Below are 19954 nucleotides of genomic sequence, written 5' to 3' on the forward strand. Positions count from 1 at the left end.
GTACGACAGAGTCTCTGAAAAACTTTCATTGTTTTCTAAATTTTGTTCCTGTGTGAAGGAAGTGATGGTGTTTTGCTGCCTTTGCTATACCACTGACTACATCTTAGTGCCTTGTACTGTATGTAGTAAGCCTCATTTAAACCTGCAAGGTTTATTTGTTGAGTAGGATGGTAAAATGGGGAGAGGCTAAACAGCCATAGTGTACCATGTTTTTGTTATTTAAAAAAAAAAAAAAAATGTTGCTCACATGATCCTTTTACATTTGCATGATATCCAAAAGCAAATAATAATAGCATCATCGTTTTAGAAGATTAGGCCTTTCATATCCCAAACTAGGAGAAAAATGACTTCTTCTTTTGTCAGAAATGTGGCTTTCACGTGGTCTTAACTTAATAAATCGATGTAGAAAAAAAACACCCCATCACAGCCCTGTCATATCAGGGTTTTGTCATTTCATGTCGCGATGCTCTGTGTGTCAGAAACATGGTTTTCTGTTGTTTGTAATGTGATCTAGTCTTGTTAAACAAGAGGGAAAAAACACAATTAGAATGCATACTGTCAATATTTTTTAATAAATAATTTGTGTGTAACCAGTGTATGTAATATAGTTAAGCTTTACAGTTGCAACATATGCATATTAAATATGCATATTCAATGGTCCATTAACTGGACATGTCTTTTAAGGTGGTGTTAGTAGTTTTTAAAACATTTAAAAACCGCAGGTGGTCATGTCAAATATGGCAAACAGACATTGAGTAATGAGCTCTATTTCACAGAAAAAGTCAAGTAATGAACACAAAGTAGCATACCCGTTTCATGTTATGCTGAAAGCATAAAGGCACATATCAAAATATATTTCTTGCATGCCAGATTTGACAGCATTGCTTTGAGCTTTAATGCAAGAAGTGTTAAAACTTCTCACTGCTTACTTCTGCACACAAGTTATTCTAATGACTAGCATTCCTGAGTTTGAACTTTAAAGTCATTCATCTTAGTGGCTGTCCATGTTTTTCTTTTAAAGCTACTGTTTTTTAATTAAAATCCATTTTTGTTCATAAATCGTACGTAACATATTCAGAGCAGGTACCAAGACTCTCCTGTTGGGGGTGCTCTAGTGCTGGTGCTTGTTTGATCGCCACTTAGTCCTGAGGCAATGAGACGAATCTTCTAGCAATGCAATGTGTCACTGTGACCATCATAAAAAACGCTTCTACTTTTTATGTTTCCAGAGAAGTCAGACCCAAGTGTCAGGATATTTCCTGGGGCCTTTCGGCTTTCCAAAACGGTTTCCAAATCCTGCGGGTGATAAAAATGATGTTATAATGTATTATGTGATACTGAAATACATATGATTGGTTACAGTATATGTAGGCCTACCAAACTTGAACACTGAAAAAACACTGCATGGTTGAGATGACGCTCCAGGTTGAGTAGGAGGCATTGGAGGGGCAGTTTTTGCTAAGGATATGAGAATTTACAGATCTATTAGTTTAAGCTTTCTGATATCAGGACCATATCAAAGTTTTATCTTAGCATACTTACGTCTTTGTTTGTGTTTAAAAAATCTTAGACTCTAGGCAAAGGAAACAAAAACACAAATTAGAGCCGATATCCTTTCAAATATCCCTGAAACATGCAACTATGTACTTGTATAGTTTACGTTTACCTTTGCTCTACTCATGGCCTTTTCGCTGTTTTTGTCTGATTTGTTTTCTGATTTCTCGTTGTTCAGGGAGGCTCTGCGGTTCACATCACAGTGTTCTGCTTGAGCTGATTAACACAGAAACAGAAAGAAAATGAAATAATTTGTGTTTGAAATTTCACCAAGCGCAACCTCTAACACGATCTGCTTTTCACATCAAGAATAATCCCTATGTTGTGAAGTCTTATAGCAAAGCACTTGGTACACAGGTCTTCTAATAACAGTGTGCGTGAGAGAGGCTACTGTGTATTTTGTTTAATGCCTGAACCAACTCACCACTTCCTCCTTCAGCTACAAACACAGTAGGTGGAGCGATCGGCTGAACTACAGTTGGGGGCTCTGCAGTGGAAACACAATGATAAACTACACCCAGCACATAAAGAAGCATTTAGATTAATCATGAATAAAACAAATAGCAATTTAAAAGTCAAGCTTTCATCACTTGTTTTATCATATCATGCCTCCCAGTGTACGCCAACATTTTCAAAGCAACAAACAAACTTTTGACACCATTTAAAATCATCAAACAGTATTTTTTATGTAACAGTAAGTAAAACAGTTTGGTCACTGGACTAAACCGATTAAAATCCAAACTTGTTATAGTCTATAGTTTCTGTTCCTAACTTTGAAACAGTCTTAATAAGAGCTCTGTGTATATGCAAAAGCCACACCTCCACTGCTCACTAGAAACCACAAAAAGCTTATGATTATGATCAAATATTGCTATTTATACCCTTTCAATGGAAAATCGCTTAATCTCACATCTAAAGAGGGGGGTATCATCAATCATTGAACTGAACAACCTACCTTGTCTTGAACTTTTAGGTCGAACACTCTGTGGGGAAGTGTTTAAAAACAAAAATGTTAAATGTCATTTTAATCACCGTTTTGCCGGTTTGCTGTCTTATTTAGAACAGCGTGTTCTATTGCCTTGGAGCTATTTTACCACCATTACCTTGCTCCTGCTCATGACAGCATCGTGGAAATTCTTGGGCTGAGAAGTGCCATCCCACTCAGATGATATACCCACCCTTGTTGAGGGGTGCGCTATTTCTAACGGTTGTGGGAAAATGGCGGTTGGCTCATGAACTAAACAAACAAAAAAACAAATTAAAAAAAAACCAAAACGCATAGACATCGAGTACTGCTGTTCAAATACACAGCTGTAGCTATCGCTGCTATAAGCAGGTGATGGTATACTCACTTTCTTCCGTGGCGAGGATGAAGGATTGTCGAGTTCTCTCTGGAAGGGGAGGTGTCAGACTGCGCTCGGCTGCACAATCAAATACAACCAACCGTAAACTTTTACATTTCTTATTAAGTAACAGTTACCTCATTCACTGTTTTGCATGCAAGTGTTTTACTCTAAAACAAGACTTGAAGGCAAACATCAAAGCTAGATCGTACCTTTGGCAGGCTGTGGGGGAGATAGCGGCTCCACAGACGGAGAGTAAGTACAGTTTGAAGAAAGGTCAGGATCATTTACTGGTCCTACAGTACAAAAAAGCAATGCTATATAAATCATCGCAAAGCACATATAGAAATATCCTGCTAATTGTGAGAATTTATGAAAATGTAAAATTTAATATTTTTTTATCATTGTAGAATTTTATATAGGTATAGTTTATTACGCTGTTAATAATAAATCAAATCTTACCTGTGAAGGTCATTTTCACTTTTAGACTCTACAAGAAAGAAAAGTGACCCACGGTTATCTATATCTACATCTCAGAAATATTTCCAAAACAGTATACATTAATTTCAGTTTTATTTTAGATCATGAAATCTAACATTAACTGTCGCTAAATGACTACGTTAATTATAATGACCTTTTAAATATTTTTTAACTCCTTTTTCTCTCCTTGCAAGCAAAAGTTTGTTCACAGAACTAAAAGGAAGCAAAAGGGAAACTACTCAACCACTAACCACGTACAAACACAACAGGGATAATACTCAGCAAGGCATTTATTCTTACTACATCTAAACAGTTACCGCTATTGTTTTGTAAGGGAAATGGTTTTGAAAACGGTAGTGAATCAACAACGTGAGTTATCACAAACCTTGACGTGTGTCATTGTGACATTTCTGGGTGTAACATTGCACCCACATGTGCACATAATTACTAATAACTACTGTAAATGAGTAAAATGAATAACACATACAAACTGATTCCAGACCCGATTCCAGAAAAGCAGTAAATGAAAACAGAAATTAAGATTAAGTAAATCTCATGAAGTCATATTTTATTTGCAACAGAACACAGAAAACATTTTAAATGTTTAAACTGAGAACCCGTCCCACTTTGGGAAAAACTATTAGCTCATTTTGAATTTGATTGTAGCAACATGTATAAATAAACTGGTAACCAGCAACAAAAGGCAGGAAAAACAAGAGGTACTAAAAAAAACACAGTAGACAATTGTACAAATAAGTCATCACTGTTGCTAAGATCACTTAGCAACAGTCAGTACCATGACTTGGAGGAAAAAGGAGCATCTTTTAGAGGCAGAATGAAAGATGGCAAGAGGCTCGCCAATCTGCAAACAACTGTATCTACAAGCACATTCATAATGTTGCTCAGTGTAAAATTGTATAAATATTTCATCATCAATAGCGTGCAAGGGACAAGGCTGAAAATCAACATTGGATGCCCTCAGGTGGCACTGCATTGAAAACATGAATGGTTTTGTTACGGAAATCGCTGCATGGACTTAGGAACACAAAAATCATAGTCTGTGAACACAGTTTACCACACCATGCACAAGTACTTGTTAAAACTCTATCATGCAAAGAATAAGATGCACACATGATCTAGAAAGGCCACCATCCTTTTAAACCAAAGCTCATTTAAAAGGCAATGTGGAAAACTGTAAATTTGAAATTCTTTCTGGAGAGCATGGATGCCGTTTCCTCTGAACTAAAGAGAAGTGGGACCACGTCGCTTGTTATCAGCGCTCGGTTCAAAAGCCTGTGTCTCTGATGGTACAGGGGTGCATTATTGCCTATGTAATCGGCAGTTTGCACGTCTGCAAAGGCACCATCATGGCTGAAAGGTGCATGCAACCCCATCCCAACATTTTTGAGACATGTTGCTGCAATCAAATTCAAAATGAGCCAGTCTTTTTCTTCAAATGTTTGTCTTGATTTGTTTTCTGTTTTCTAATGTGAATAAATTATGTGATTCTGAGTTTTGCAGACCATTGCATTCTGTTCTTATTTGTACTTTACACAGTGTCCCAACCTTTTACGACTGTGTTTGTTGAAGCTGCAAAGCCTCGTGAGCGAGAAACCCAAAAACCAGTTATCAGTCTGGTGACTGAGAATAACCGCAGTCAAGAGTAAGAGCTATTATTTATTTTAAGCTCTGCATGTATTTCGAATAATATAAAAATTTGACAATGTCTATAAGTCTCAGGTTTGGTTAGAACGACCAGTTCCTTAATTTGCTGCAGCGCAACACTAGAGATAAGCGAGATAACCTCCTGCAACAGGTTTTGTTTATAGATCACGATGACTAATACAAGAAAGCTGCTCAAGTAACCGGTAGATTGATTATATATTTAATGGACTGTTGATTCTTTCTTTTTCTATTTCTCAGCATTACTGACACATTTTGCAGGAATTCTGTCTAGAGGATTCTTTCTTACCTTACTCCTCTCAAAAGATTTCCTCTCATTCTGAAATGTAGTGGCTCCAAGATTTGAGTTGCCAAACCATTCTGAAGACATTCCTATTAAATTCAGGTTCACTGCTGGTGCGACTGCTGGTATGACCTCTAATTTCTGCTCCACGGGAGCTGAAAAGTCAAAATAAGCAATTTCATTAATCAATTGTCTTTTTATGAAAACTGAAATACTTGAAAAAGCTTTTTCATTTTTTAAAATTACTGTTTCATCATTGAGATTTCTGAAATTATGAAGTTACCCTGATCAATAGCCAGCTCAAAAGATTCAGGGGTTCTTTCTGGAAGTGGGGGTGCAGGTGAGGGGGGACTGCCTGGAAGTAAGGAAAAGTATCATAGTGTATCAATAATAGAGTACTTGCTGAATAACATGATTGCAATATGAAGGATTTTGATCAAATAAGATCTTATTGCAAGTGATCAGTAAACGGTTGATGCATTGGAAACTGTGTGTAATATGTTGCAGACATCTACATACTTAATAGGCTCATTTTATTTTCCAGTTACGTGTTCTTACCACTAATTTCTGTAAGTGCATCAGCAGCAGCATCGTGTGGAATAACTAATAACCTTTCAAAAGGGTTAGATACCTCTGAAAGACAAAATTGCAACATGTTGCATCATTTAAGTAAGCATCCCTTAAGCTAACAGCTCATATTCCAGATGTATGTTCACTATGGGCCCTAACCTGTATCCACAGCCAGCATGTAGGATTCTGGGGTTCGTTCAGGTAGTGGAGGAGGGTCTTCTCCAGAAGTACAGACTTCACCGGTGTCTGCAAAAACAGAAAAATCAGCTGCTATTTGTTGCTCATCTTGAAACTAACACATGCACAGGCACTAGCACTGACCTGAAGCAGGTGAGTTGGCCTCCAGAGTGTGGTCATTCAAAAATAATGAGGGTGCACTGAAAAGAGGGCTAAATGTCCATTCTGTGGTCTCCTCAGCAGCACCCGTGTGTCCCCCATCTGATGACGGAGAACTCAAACCAGTGTCAAAGTAGGGGTCCTCCACCATTGAACAAATGGCTGCTGCTAGATCTGGTGAGGGCTGACGGATCAGTGACGGTACACTATCACTCTCTGCAACCAATTCTTCTTCTGCTGAAGGAATTCTCTGATTTGCATGCACCATCCAGGGTACTTCATTCAGGTCCTGGGGAATTGACTCAGGAGAGGTCTGGAACAGAGGCCATTGTTGCTGGTCTGTGTGCATGTCCTTGGCGTTCAAGAAAAGTAGGTTTTCTGAAGAAGCCAAAGGACTGTTGTACTGTGGTAGGAAGGCCCGTTCCTCGTCAAGCAGATGCTGAAATTGTGGCAGAAAACCAGACTCCTCACCTGGGATAAAGATCTCAGAGACCTTTAAGAGGAGAATGAGTTGCATCAAGAATAGATTATTGATTATAATTTGCATGTAAATTCAGTATGCTTGTAAAATATGAATGTTCTCAGCTCCGTTTAATATTTTGTTTAACACTAAATAAAAGAAGTGTACAGCAGCAGTTTCAACAGAGCACAGAGGTGTCACTGCCTTTTTAGTTAATTTTCAAATCTGCCAGTTTGATGATTTTCCGCTTTGATCATGTGACTAGATTCTATTTTAATGTTGCTGAAACCACAAGAAAGCCTGCCACATCTACTGTTTCTGTTTTACAGATTCAGATGGCTGTGCGTTTCGGTATGCGTTGATGAAGCACACAACCAAAACCATGTCATCTCTGCTTCTAGCTAGTCTCTGTCTAAGCTCACTAACAATAATAAATCTCTGGTTACTTACCTCGTTTTGGAAAGTCTGTTCATCTACAGACTGCAAATATCTCTGAAATAGTAACTTGATGGTTCTATAGACAAGGTCATATTGTTCCTGAGATTAAACAAGAAGAATTTGTTCTGTTAGGTAGCATAACTTTGGGGCACGATTCACAAAACAAAACTGACATTAACTGGCATTACTGTTATATAAATTGCTTGAAATTTGTTTGTTTCTGTTGATTGGAAGACTTGTTAGATGTGATGGTTTGCATTATATTAAAAAAAACATCAGGTACCTTGGTTTGAACTAAAGATGGCCTCTGGGTTCTCATGCTTTGAACTAAATTGTAGATGCTGAAATCTGAAGTGATCATCTATAAACGAGCACACAAAAGTAATGGAAAGGTTGGCAATTTTACAGTTAAACGCATCTGTCGTACAAAATGTACAGCAAGGCAGAGAAGAATAGCTAACCTGTTTCTTTAGGAGGTTCCAGGTATAATCAATGACGCACAAGGCTCCTGTTCTACCACAGCCAGCACTGCAAATACACAACAGAAAAACGTCACATTTTTCAGACATTTGCAGTATAACTGCCCATATGCTTCTTCAACTATGCTATACTTCCCCTACATATATGTAGCATAGCTGAAGAAGGCATTAGGTACGATGGTACATCTAATGGCTAAACCACAACCACTGCAGCAATGTCTGTAACTATTCACAGCTTACGACTCCCCTCGTCAGCTGAATTAAGTACAAAGCTCTTTCTCAGGACAAGAAAACCAATGAAAACTGGCGCAATAAAAAAATAAAACTTTAATAATAGTTTTAGCAACCATGTTGTGGTGACCTGTCACAGATGTGGGGTGGCTTCGTGATATGTAGGTTAGGTTATATCTGCTACAAACTCAACAGTACATGGCTGACTCATCATGAGGAGTGTCATGGTTTCACATGTTAATAGTTTCTGAACAGTTTAGTTAAGCATAAGCATATAAAAAATATAATATGTATTTATGTAAAAAAAAACAACAAAAAAACCAATCAGTATGTGACAAAGTAACAGTATGTGACAAATCTATACTTGTTTGTGTCTCCTCAGAGGGAAAGTATGATGCAGAACTGGAAACAAAATGATACAAACTTTCTACACAACTGACAAGCTCACACAGGTGCAATCCCACATGCCCCAAGGTTTTCTATTTGGACTTATCTAAGTCACAAGCTCTTGCTTTAGCCATAGTGTAAGTGCTGGAAAACTTTAGGGGGAAATGTCTACATATATACTTTACAACCCAGTGGGGTTTTGGCCAACCACCTACAAACATTTCCTGTTAAAAGAATAGCGTCTAACCTCGAAGCCATATTGCTGGGGACCTGTACACGTTGCCCACAAGCAGTACAAACTCGATCACAACCAATAGCACAGTTCTCCTTTGATCTGCTTTTTTTCTTTAACATGTTAGAAAGGAGCGATGGCATTTCATACAGTGTGGTAGTTTCTGCTCGTGCATGTACTGATCAGATAACAAAGCGATGTTCAGAAATATAAGTAAAGAATAAAAGAGTGACAACAACCTCAATTTCTATAATGGCTTCATGCTTTACTTTAAAAGAAATCGCGCGCGAACTTTCAAACGATTTAAAACAAAAACAAAAAAACAACGTACAAGAATAAAAGAGTCACGTTTTCATTTACCTGAAATATTTTTTTTTCACGTGTAGTTTCATTTTTAGTTGAAATCAATTGAATTATTTCTTGAATCCAGTTAAAAGAAATACTTTGAAATACTTGAGAGAAGACCAACACCATATTCTGATTTCTTTGCATTAAAAAGCAACGCAATCTAATTTACATTATATTTAGAAAATCAATCGCTACAAAAATTGACCCCAAGCTGGTGATTCAAGTTGTCCTGAGTGACAGGATGTGAAATTTAAGCATGTGAAACCAACAGTGACAAAAGCCTCCTTTCAGTTGGACCGGTGCACCTTTTACTTTAAAGGTTGAGCTGTGTACATTCTGATTCATTTCTGGTTTCGCTAAACAGCATCAAGAACATTTTTCTTAAGAACGATGAACAGAGCTTCCAACAATATAAGCATTACCTATTAAAAAATAAAGATCAGCTTTGCAGCTCATTTTTGAGCAAGACAATCCACTTCACTCATATGTTAACAGGATGTATATTTTGCCTTAACACCTAACTCCAGCCATGCAGTAAGTTCAAGTTCTATTCAAATGCCTGACCTGCAGTGGATGCAAATAGGGACGTCATCATGGGCTTGATAAGAGCGCATCTCATGCAACATGTCCAGAATGGGAGGGATGGAGTCCGGTACTCCGTGATCTGGCCAGTTGACATAGTGCAACTGTTTCAAGGTTCGGGAACTCTGAAAAAAATTCAAAGTATTGTACACATTTAGAATGCAAGCGTCTTTTTAGAGCACATTAAACTTCATAGTTATATTTTGGGGTTCAAACCCAACAGTCAAATACAACCACAAAAGTTAGGCAGGCTATAAACAGTGCTTACATTGTGATAGGTCAACCTTAGGGTCCTGGTCAGATAGTCTCCTTTGCTTTCTTCAGAGTCCTGCACAAAAAGTTTTTCTTTAACCTAAATTCTTGATCTTGCTGCTTACAAAATTATGGTAAAACAATGTAAGACTTTAAAAAAGTATAATTAGGTATAGTGTATGTGCATGGCATACAGTACTGGTCAGTTTACAGAGATTCATCATGGGTGTGAACGGTAATTTGGGGCTTATTTGGGATTTTCACTAATCTCCACAGGCTCAAATTTATACATAAAAAGTCAAAAAATCCTTTAGCATAAAAAGAATTGGATTGACAGCACTGGTTGGCTTGAACAATGCTCAGAACAATGCGAAGGTACAGTGAAAATCTATGGAGACCTGTAGATTTACACAAAATGGGAAAGTCTTTTTTAAAATTGTAACGAACCGAGTTTTACGTCGCCATGGACTGAGAGGCTGCTCACCAAGAAAAAAGCCCTGCTCTAAAATTGACCCCTTAAATCTCAAGTGAAATTTACAGGTGCCCAAATAAACAAACCAAAGGCCTTTGGCTTAGAAGTTTTATGGTCAGACAAGACAAAGGTTAAGCCATTTGGCCACAATGACAAAAGCTGAGGGTTTTTAAATTTAATGATATCTAATTTGTGGAGTGTGGTTATAAGCTATGCTAAGAAACCAACCAATTTAAATCAACTCTACCAACTCCGTCAAGAAGAGTGGTCAAATATCCAACCAGAGTTATGCCAAGCTACAAAAAGCAAAGCAAATCTGGGTGAGGCGCGACTTGCTAAGGGACATTTATCCAAATATTAGTTGTATGTATTTGAGACCGTATGAATAATGTTGACCCTGTGTGGATTAGAGAAAATCCAATGTTGAGCAGCCAGTTTTTGTTTTGTAAAGTAGTTAAATATATTCAGTATAGCAAATACTATAGTATATATTCAGTATAAGTTTTTGCATCAGATCCATTAACCTACTCATCTTGAAAATATGAATAGAGAACAAAAAGTACTCACACAGTAAACTTTAAAAGGCTCACAAACGAACGGCTCCTCGTGTTTCTGTGGCCAGTAAACCTCACACTTTTTCTAAACAAAAAAAAAAAATCAAATCATACAAGTGTAACAAAAGTACTTTCAATTTAAACAATACATCAAACGATAATAGTTAACAAACTGACACCATGCTGGTGTATAAACATACAAATATAGAGAAAATTCTGTATGGTGAGAAAGAAAGTGGAAAGCAGAGAGAAGTTTACCTTTCCCATCTCAAACTCTCGACAGGCCATCACAACAACCTAGAATCATGAAGATGTGTAAAAAAAAAAAAATCATAGATCTAAAAATAAATAAATAAAACATTTTTAAAAGATATGTGAACTGGGATGGGGATCTGTATTTCAGCTACTCTGGCCAAAGTCACAGCTCTTTTAATCTTAATTTAATTTTCAACTGAAGAAATGAAGCAAGTTGTGCTATCTTAAATGCACCTTGTGGTGTAGACCTTACCTCTATCTTGTATTCCCAAAGCATCCTCAAGAAGTCCACTACTGTGTGGGGCAGAGGACCCTGAGTAGCAATGTAAGCCCTGGAGTTTGATACTCCCTGCACACAAAACACAGTAGTTACATTTGCACAAACCATATTTCAGTCGGGACCCCCGTGGCCAAAAGAAACCTGTTATCTCTAATGCAGCAACTATTTGGCAGCATATACCTCCCTAGCCTTCCACTCACAGATATTGGCAGAGAGAGCAGCAGCAAGACTCTGGCTCAGAATGTAGCAGAGATCAGTGCAACCACAGATAATGTTAAAAAGCTTCGAACAGCATAAAAAAGAGAAGCTGGGGTACAGTTGGTTTGTAAAGTGGCCAATCCACTGTGGCCAGGCTAAAGCAGCCTAATGACGTTTGTCAATGAAATGTGTAGAAGCTGAGCCATCAGTGGATATAAGCTAAAAGGGACCTTGTTCTTTACCTTGAGGAAACTGGCGTTGATGTAGTCTGTGTCATTTTTTGATGTGACAAGAGTAAGCTTTACTCTGGTGTGGTCAACTACAAAAAGAAAAATATGTAGTTATGAATGTTGGAAAACCTAAAAACATTACGAGTGTGCTTACGTTCTCACCTTGTGGCAAAAGAAATGAACAGAATTAGAATAAAATAAAGATGAAAATATAATAAAATATGTTAATGTTTGTAAGCTTTTCCTAGGATCTAGTCTACCTTGTCTAATTTAAATAAATATAAGAAACTTAAGTAGATATGTTGATGGAGCATTACATACTGTTTATATGGGTTTTTTTGGTCACTGGCACAACACTATAGGTAATCTAGAAGTATTCCTTTACAGTGTTAATGCAGAAAACTGTAAAACTGTTGTATTTTTATACATTTAAACAAGCTTACAGGGCAGAATGTCCTTGTATCGGTTCTTCTTGATGTTTTCCTGCTTTTCTGCTGTTTTGCTAGGATACGTCTTATCCGTTCGGTACTTTGTTGACTGACTTTTCAACCTCTGAAAAACACAAAAAGAAATGTAAATGCGTTGCATTCATAAAGACTTTTCATCATAGTTCCTAGACGCTATCTAAATGCCAAAGAGCTATTTTTGTCATGTTTTGCTGATGTGTCATACTGAAACAACCTCCAAGCTACAGGTATCATGTAAATGCGTCTAAATTATATTTAATTAGCCAAAACAGCAGATGGGTAATATGAGTTTCATGGTAGTGTTTCCTGTGCATTTACTGGAAAAGCTTGTTTTTCATAGTGCAGATGCTTTAAGGTCATTAGCAACTGATACAGGAGAGTGAATAAAAAGTGGACATGTAACCAGCAAATTACATGTGACCAATGGCACATTGTCACATGTGGTCAGTTTTTATGTGATTCAGCCTCAGACGAAGAATCTGTGACTCATTCGAGCTCAAACTGACATGATGGCTGACAAACTGAGAGGACCTCGATTCTAAATCACCTAAGCGGAAGCTCGGACTCTCAAGTTAAACTCATGTTTGTGCTTGCAAGACTTGTTGAGACATTGGTCTTTTTGTTCTGAGGCCAGTTGAGGCAGATCTAAAAGAGTCTGCTAAAGGACTTGAAATACATCTGCACTTCTCTAACACTACAAAGTGCTTTTTGTCCTCAGAGGAAGTGATGCAATGGACTCTTTCCTCTGGAGTGGTTGGGGTGGCACCAGTATGACAGCAGAGGGGCAGCATGTGAAGCACACAGTGCTGTCTTCAGGCACTGCCATGTCACTCATCACCATGGCAGCAGCCCACAGATGATGTCACCCTGGGGTTAACACTTCTCAGGCACAATTTAGTATGTTTGCGTGAGTGTGTTTCTCTGTGTGTGTGCGTGTGTGTGTGTGTGTGTGTGCGTGGTTGTTGTTGCTGCTAGTCGTCAGTCGTGTTACAGGACTTTTGCTTACACTTCTTCCTTGTTGTGCCTTTAGTGACAAGCATCAATACAAAGAGGAAGAATGAAAATGGCGTTGGAACCCTCCGAAAAATACCAGTGTGGTACTTCCCTCAGTGTGATGTCTTTTGTAAAAAAACCTAAAAATCGGGAAGACTAAGAACTTTCAGTTTCGCCGTGCTGACTGTCAATATAAAAATACACCTTTTTTTAGCGTGTGAATGTGAAAACCATCGAGAAATACAGCATGTCTTCTGGGTTGAGAATTTTTAGCTGTACTTAAACAAGAGGAACATTACTGTTAACTCACCACAAACTCCCCAGCAATGCCGTTAGGTGTCTCCTCAGCCGCAGCCTCCTGTCTTTCCAGGTCATCCAGGAAGCTTCTCAGAATCCTGACCTGCTGGTCCATAGCTGGATCTTCACTGTGTGGGATAGGGCAGTTTTCATAGGCATTTCATGGCACAAAGGTCCTTGTCCACAGGTCATGGATAGGCTTGCTAAGCTTGGGGACAGGACTGAGGCTGTTACGTTGCTCCGCTACAGAGCACTTCTGTATTGTAGCTCTCACATGAAGGAACTGGTGTAAGGGAACTTCTAAACTGTCTTACAGAATGTAAGAGGAAGCTAACAGGTTCTGTGGTCAGATTAAAAATATTGCCGCGCCCCCTGTGGGTTTCTCTCACAGGGTCCTAAAGTCACCCGGGTGTTCTATTGCATAAATATGTAGCAAAGGGGATGGTAGGGGAAAACAAACATATATTTATGCACATAAACAGTCAAAACAGGTGATCTTAATCAAAAGCAGTCTAGTCAGTTGTACAATATTTTAAATACACAAGCCAAGTGGAGGAGAAACGCATGTAGGGATAGAGCCGAAGACAGAAGAAAGAGGGAGCGCAAGTGTCAAAGATAATCACCCTTAGTTGCTCAGCAGTAATCCACTCAGAGCTTTGGGAAGTCTTCATGTACCTACCTTACTGTACAGCAGACATTTTTGTAATTGAAGTGAGACAGGATGATAAAAAAAATCTTGTGAATCTCAGCTAGCACAAATTCATGCAATTTGTTTAGTGGTTAAGCAACAATACTTTTAAATTCACAATGTGTGCATAAAAAGAGTAGTGGGAGGAGCTATGTTTTCAGGAACCACGGGCAATAACTCACCCGTTAAAGACTTCCCTTTCTTAAATATACATAAAAGCTCAGCGTTGAAAAGAGTGTGGCTTAAAAAATACAAATGAAAAAATGCATTACTTACCAAAGTGCTCCCGGGCGTGGATGTTGCCTCGTTTGTCAGTCAACCTTCAACTAATGCTTTTATCCGGGGTGGCATCACGAAGAAGTTCTGACAGGACATTGCTACATTTAGCAGGTGCTGAGCGCCACATCAGTCGAATAGTGACATCTAGTGGCTTTGTAGTAAACTAATGGAGACATTCTGACACTCAACTGAATGTTACATTAGTCACCGGTTTACAGTATATATCGGGAAAATATAACTGGATAATATCAAAGCATCCAAGACAGACTAGCGAATAACAAAAGGTTAAACGAAGATTTTTGCCATGTTTTTTCCAGTCATAAAGAATCAAGCATCTGCTGTGCAAATGTATTTCATGCTGCTCGTAATAATCAACAGCAGTGTCCGATAAACGATGATTAACTAGATTAAAGAAATGGGAATTTCTTACCAGGTAAAGTGAAGTGCAGCTCTTATGTGGGGAGGGTTCCCACTCTTTCACTTCTGTGTCACTAGTTAGTATTGCTGCATGTTACACTCGTGTTCAAGGCCTAGCATAGACGCAAAAGCATTTATGTAACCCACAACGCACCTACAGGAAGCTAAGATCACCACAGTCCACCTCTACAGTTTCCTGATTGTCGAGTTGATTCCAAACCTGACATCAGTATGAAGATATTTTACCTCGTTTTGCTTTTTCAAGGTGAGTGAACTATAATTTAAACATTCTATGAAAGAACTTACTAAGCTAAATCCTTTCAGCACCTTAATCATCATTGTTTATTTTCTCTCTCCCAGGCTCTATTTTTGTAATTTTTTCCACTTCCGTTCTTTGTGACTTTAAACTGTAAAATCACAGCTTATTCTAGCATCATAGATAAAAACTCTGATTTCATATCAATATTTTTCAGTCACAGTAAACTTACTATTTCATATATAAATCCGTCATAATTTTTTTGTTATGTGAAAAATAAATGCCTCTTCACTTTCATATCCTGAAATTCTTTAAGATTTAAAATTATAATTAAAACATACAAGCCTATAAAAATTCTTGAATGTACTCCTTATTGAAATATTTATTTACGAAGAAAACCATGTTTAAATTAACATGTTTTTTTCTTTAAGCCTTAAATTCAATTAACACGTTAACTATTTTTTGGGAAACATTTTTCGTGAAAGGTGGAATAGAAACATATATATATATATATATTTACTTTACATACTGTTAAATGAAAGAAAAGTGTTGTAAATGCACACAGGATGTTTGACAACACCTACCCCCATCTCTCAAGTACTCATGAGGTGGTTTTTTTGCTTGTGTTTTTTTCTCGGGCTTTTAGTGACAATTATTCTAGCATTTGTGCTATCTGACAATCAAAATTTGAAGGTAAACTGCAAACTCATATTAATTCGAATTAAAAACTGAATAACATTTTTATGATTTACCAGACTACAAGGATTTTCTTTCTGTCTGCCTTGTATTTCAGCAAGTCTTCAGCTTGAATGTGATAAAGAGATCACAGCCCATGTTGGAGGTGAATTTATCCTTAAATGCAAGTATGGCATAAATCATTTTCTGTACAGCAAAAAGTATTGGTGCAGAGGGCCCTCCAGAAGCAATTGTGAGATTGTGGCAGACTCAGAAAACAGTCGAAAAACACACAGGTCCCAAGTGATAGATTTAAACAGAAGGGGGCTGTTTGTGAAAGTCACAAATCTCCGATTTGATGACGCTGGAGCGTACTGGGTTGGGATTGATAAGATATATGCTGACATCATGACCCAAGTCAAAGTGATTATCACTGAAGGTAAGAATAAAAGACGTTATGCAACTTAGAAAAAAAACATTATTTTACAATAACAGTGAAATATGCTGCATCACAGCCTCTGTTTGGTGTTAAGCTGACTGGACTGACATTTCTTTTTTTGTGTCAGTTCCAGTGTCCAAGCCCCGACTTTGGCCCCTGAGCTCTCTGGTGGACAGGCCAACATGTTGGGGGAAGTCAGTTACCTTACGCTGTGGTTGTGCAAAGGGCACTGGTGTTCGTTATGCCTGGTATCAGCACATTGACAGAAAGGACTTCCTGCTCCATAAGTCTTCAGACTTGTATCTTCACTGTGGCGCAGTTCAAAAGGACTGTAGCTATTTCTGTATTGGCAGTAATGACATAAGCAGTGAGAAGAGTGAGCTCATCTCTGTGCAGGTTCTGATGCCTGCAAACAGCAGCTGTATCTATGTTGTTAATATTCAGGGTAAGAACAAATGTAATATTCCATTGTGCAAATATAAATGTGAGAACTGTCTTTACAGTGATTTACTGATTAATAAAATGCTTTTAGAACAAATGTAAAAAATGTAAAAAACCAAAAAAACCCAAAAAAAACATGCAGCATTTTTATAACAACTATTTATATTTACTGACAATATACAATGACTAAAACAACAAGTCAATTACTATATTTCATTTTAAAACATGGCAAGTGTTCTGTTGTAATGTTTGAGCATGGACGTGGTTCTGTTCCCATAGTGATAATTTATTTAGTTAGTTTGTTTTTTTAATTTAGAATGAGATTTTTTCAACATTAAGACATTAATTTAAACTTAAAATATTTAGTTTAAGTTTAATAGCGTAGTCAGCGTAGCGTAGATGATTTACACCATGCAGGGGTGTCAAACTCAAATACACAGTGGGCCAAAATTCAAAACTGGAACAAAGTCGCGGGCTAACGTTAATATTTATTGAAAAAAAATCTTCCTCCAGATTTAAGAATGAATCTCTTCTTATGGACTCAAACAAGTTTTGCTGAAAAACTGAATATGGAACAAGCAAAGCTTAATACTAAACAATATATATATTAGCTGTATAATACCAGTTGGCCAGCTCTAATAATAATTTGGTATGGCTTTGCGGGCCAAATTAAATTAGGCTGCGGGCCAAATTTGGCCCGCGGGCCAGAGTTTGACACCTATGATTTACACCATTCATAAATGTCCCATGAAAAAGATTACAATATTCATAGCCTCATATATTAGTGGCAAAAAATAGACTATTTGTGCATTTGTGACACTTTAAAGCCAAAAATTTATGATGAAATTAAAATGGCATTTAATAATTGTTTTTATGCAACTTGTGCATGCATGCGTGCATGTCTGCGTGTGTGTAGTATAGTAAACTATTGCTTGGAAGAAAGGATTAAAGACATCGTGTGTAAGTTTTGACTTCAGTGACTCCTAGAGGTTATAACAGATATGACCGTATGTACAAACCCTTTATGTACAAATTTTCCTTAGGGTCATTCTATTTTTTTATTAACAAAAATCAGGTCATTAGTATTATATTCTAAGCATAAAAAGACAATAAACATAAAAGAAAGAGTTTAAAATTACAATGAAATATTCTAAACAACAACGTCTGTTTTCTTCTCTCTTGTTTTTACAATGCTGTAAAAGCTTCATCCTCAAGGTCTATAAAGCATTATCATTGTAATCTTTTCTTTTTCATTACCAGGTCAACCAATTTATGACTGTGCAGACAGAATGAGCACAACCACAGTCACAACACCAACTCTGACCTCCTGCCTAGTTATTATGAACATCAGTGATAATAACACAAGAAATCAATCTTTACAACTGAATGAAACCACTCAAGGCTTTTTTTTCATCAGGTTAGTCAATATGCTACTTTTTACTTTATGGAAGAATCACTAAAGGCTGAAAAGAGAATTTAAATTTGTTGAAATTTCACCATAAGATGCGGTCTGAAAACCTGCCCTACTCCCCTTTTCTTTTCTAGATCATTGACGGGACTGCCACTGTGGTACATATTACTGCGTTGGAGTTCTTTTCTGGCCTTGTTGATAATCATTTGCACAGCTGTTAAATGCACAAGAAGAAGATACAAAAAATATGTCAACCAGAAGAAAAATATTCATTGCAGGCGAATTTACCATGCGTGTCAGTGACCTGAATTTTACTGTGGTAGTTCTGTGGAAGTTAGAATGATGCCTCTGAGATAGCAGCTTTGTGGCTTAATTGTTGGCCAAAGTTCTTCGATCATGTGGGCCTGTTTGTGAAGAGGGTAGGGCATAACATGTCAGACTGCAGAATGACTCATGCAATACTGACCAAAGTGGTCTGTTATTTATTTGAAATACTAGAGTTTGGAAGAGTCTACAAGACCATTGAAATAACAGTTTTAATTATGATTGCTGATTGCTTTATCAGATCAACTTTTCATATAGTAGTTACACAATTTTGTATACATTAGTTATACAAAATATTGACATTAAAACCAACAAAGCTTTTCAGAAGGCAGCTAATGATGATTATCACGATCAATGAAAATAAAAGGACTTATGGTATTGTCTTAGGTAGTGGAAATAAATGTAAACAAACTTCAGACATTTTACCGTCTATCTAAGGCCCTCTTCACTTCTATAAACTGATGGAGAGTACCAGGTATTTAACTTTTATTTACCTCTAAGTGGACATATCTCCTTTGCGGCATTCCTGACTCAGACCTAGTCATGTTAGTCCACTATGCAGATATATGGAGAGTCATAAGAGAGCCAATCAAGAGGATTGTTTTAATAATGATGATGATGACTAAGAATGTAGCCCAAGATTATTAAAAAGGTGTGTTTCAGGTCCTTGAATTTCCACATGAATTAGACTGATGATTATAAAAATATATAAATAAATTTGCAGTAAAACAGTCATTGACTACCATGTACTTTTGCTGTTTTTGTATTAGTGACATTAATTATACTTAAATTGTGGAGTCTGGAAGTTTTATATGATAAATGGTTTATTGCTGTTACAGGTTATGAAGAAATGCAAATACCTCACCCACTTATTGTGAAATCAGTATCACAACAATGTGTCAGTACTTGGGCGTTGTAGGGCATTAAAATATGTCATATCAGGTTGATTAAAATTCTAGTGCTGCTGGCTCAACACTAGAAACAGACTAAACTATAAGGTAGAATTCAGCAATATTACCCTTGAATTAGTGATGTATATGAACTGTAGCATACAGTTGTCCAAATATTTAGTTTACTGGGTCTTGACTGATACTATTTTGTTTCCATTCTCAGAGAAAGTGTCAGAAAATTCCAGGTTAATTACTACTCACGTTGTACTGTAGTTGATTTCGTTACACTTAATGTTAAAATAATAAAACTTTTCATTTCAGACATTATAAAATCTCTCTGTATTTTATATATTTCATTTTTAGCAGTGATACTACTTGGGTATTTGATTTCTCTCTTAAAGATGTACCAATATACCTATATGCAATATAGGTATTTTGGTACATATACCTTGGTAATATACAATATATGTACCAATACACCTACCAATACCGGGGCCTCCTCTCAGTGGGACATGCCCTGGACACCTCGACAAGGAGGCATCCTGGTTGACAATTCTACTCTGAGCCCCTTCGAATGGCTGAACTTCTCCCCCTAAGATCATCCACCTTTCAGAGAAACCTAATTTCTGCCACTTGTATCTGTGACCATAGGTGAGGGTAAAGACATAGAAAGACCAGTCAATCAAGAGCTTCACCACCACAGACCAGTACACGTCCATATCACTGCAGC

At 37.3% G+C, this 19954-nt stretch overlaps 2 protein-coding genes across 6 annotated transcripts; one reads left to right on the forward strand and one right to left on the reverse strand.

The window, feature by feature from the left end:
- Positions 1-225: 225 nt before the first annotated feature.
- Positions 226-14910, reverse strand: ptpn22 (protein tyrosine phosphatase non-receptor type 22). 5 transcript variants are annotated; one of them, XM_014332558.2, is made up of 29 exons: positions 14802-14910; positions 14369-14455; positions 14028-14087; positions 13418-13532; positions 12091-12199; positions 11660-11736; positions 11193-11288; positions 10943-10981; positions 10698-10769; positions 9675-9734; positions 9389-9531; positions 7609-7675; positions 7431-7508; positions 7160-7246; positions 6235-6742; positions 6073-6159; positions 5902-5976; positions 5627-5698; positions 5350-5498; positions 3360-3387; positions 3110-3193; positions 2907-2975; positions 2658-2791; positions 2510-2537; positions 1979-2065; positions 1667-1770; positions 1543-1573; positions 1378-1458; positions 226-1296 (listed from the first exon to the last, which is right to left on the reverse strand). In XM_014332558.2, exons 4-29 carry the CDS (start codon positions 13517-13519, stop codon positions 1235-1237), a joined length of 2529 nt encoding a protein of 842 aa, XP_014188044.1. In that variant the 5' UTR covers positions 13520-13532; positions 14028-14087; positions 14369-14455; positions 14802-14910; the 3' UTR covers positions 226-1234. The 5 variants fall into 5 exon arrangements, with proteins under 5 accessions (XP_014188044.1, XP_005919016.2, XP_042075272.1 ...); XM_005918954.3 differs by lacking the exon at positions 14028-14087; XM_042219338.1 differs by lacking the exons at positions 14369-14455; positions 14802-14910 and having other exon boundaries at positions 14028-14332.
- Positions 14911-14938: 28 nt separating this feature from the next.
- LOC102294028 lies at positions 14939-19539 on the forward strand. The gene is made up of 5 exons (XM_005918890.2): positions 14939-15053; positions 15838-16158; positions 16286-16603; positions 17860-18016; positions 18145-19539. Exons 1-5 carry the CDS (start codon positions 15020-15022, stop codon positions 18311-18313), a joined length of 999 nt encoding a protein of 332 aa, XP_005918952.1. The 5' UTR covers positions 14939-15019; the 3' UTR covers positions 18314-19539.
- The last annotated feature ends 415 nt before the right edge of the window (positions 19540-19954 follow it).

Source organism: Haplochromis burtoni, unplaced genomic scaffold, assembly GCF_018398535.1.
Source record: "Haplochromis burtoni strain Fernald_Lab_line unplaced genomic scaffold, NCSU_Asbu1 Contig_31, whole genome shotgun sequence".
NCBI lineage: Eukaryota > Metazoa > Chordata > Actinopteri > Cichliformes > Cichlidae > Haplochromis > Haplochromis burtoni.

Excerpts from the sequence above, each read along its gene's own strand:
- ptpn22 (XM_005918954.3), bottom strand. The coding sequence starts at position 13,519 with ATGGACCAGCAGGTCAGGATTCTGAGAAGCTTCCTGGATGACCTGGAA. Across the intron at positions 5,977-6,072 it reads CATGCTGGCTGTGGATACAG|AGGTATCTAACCCTTTTGAA; the intron begins GTTAGGGCCCAT and ends TTTGTCTTTCAG. Across the intron at positions 1,459-1,542 it reads TTTTAAACACAAACAAAGAC|CAAAAACTGCCCCTCCAATG; the intron begins GTAAGTATGCTA and ends TCATATCCTTAG.
- LOC102294028 (XM_005918890.2), top strand. The coding sequence starts at position 15,020 with ATGAAGATATTTTACCTCGTTTTGCTTTTTCAAG. Across the intron at positions 16,159-16,285 it reads CAAAGTGATTATCACTGAAG|TTCCAGTGTCCAAGCCCCGA; the intron begins GTAAGAATAAAA and ends TTTTTGTGTCAG. Across the intron at positions 16,604-17,859 it reads CTATGTTGTTAATATTCAGG|GTCAACCAATTTATGACTGT; the intron begins GTAAGAACAAAT and ends TTTCATTACCAG.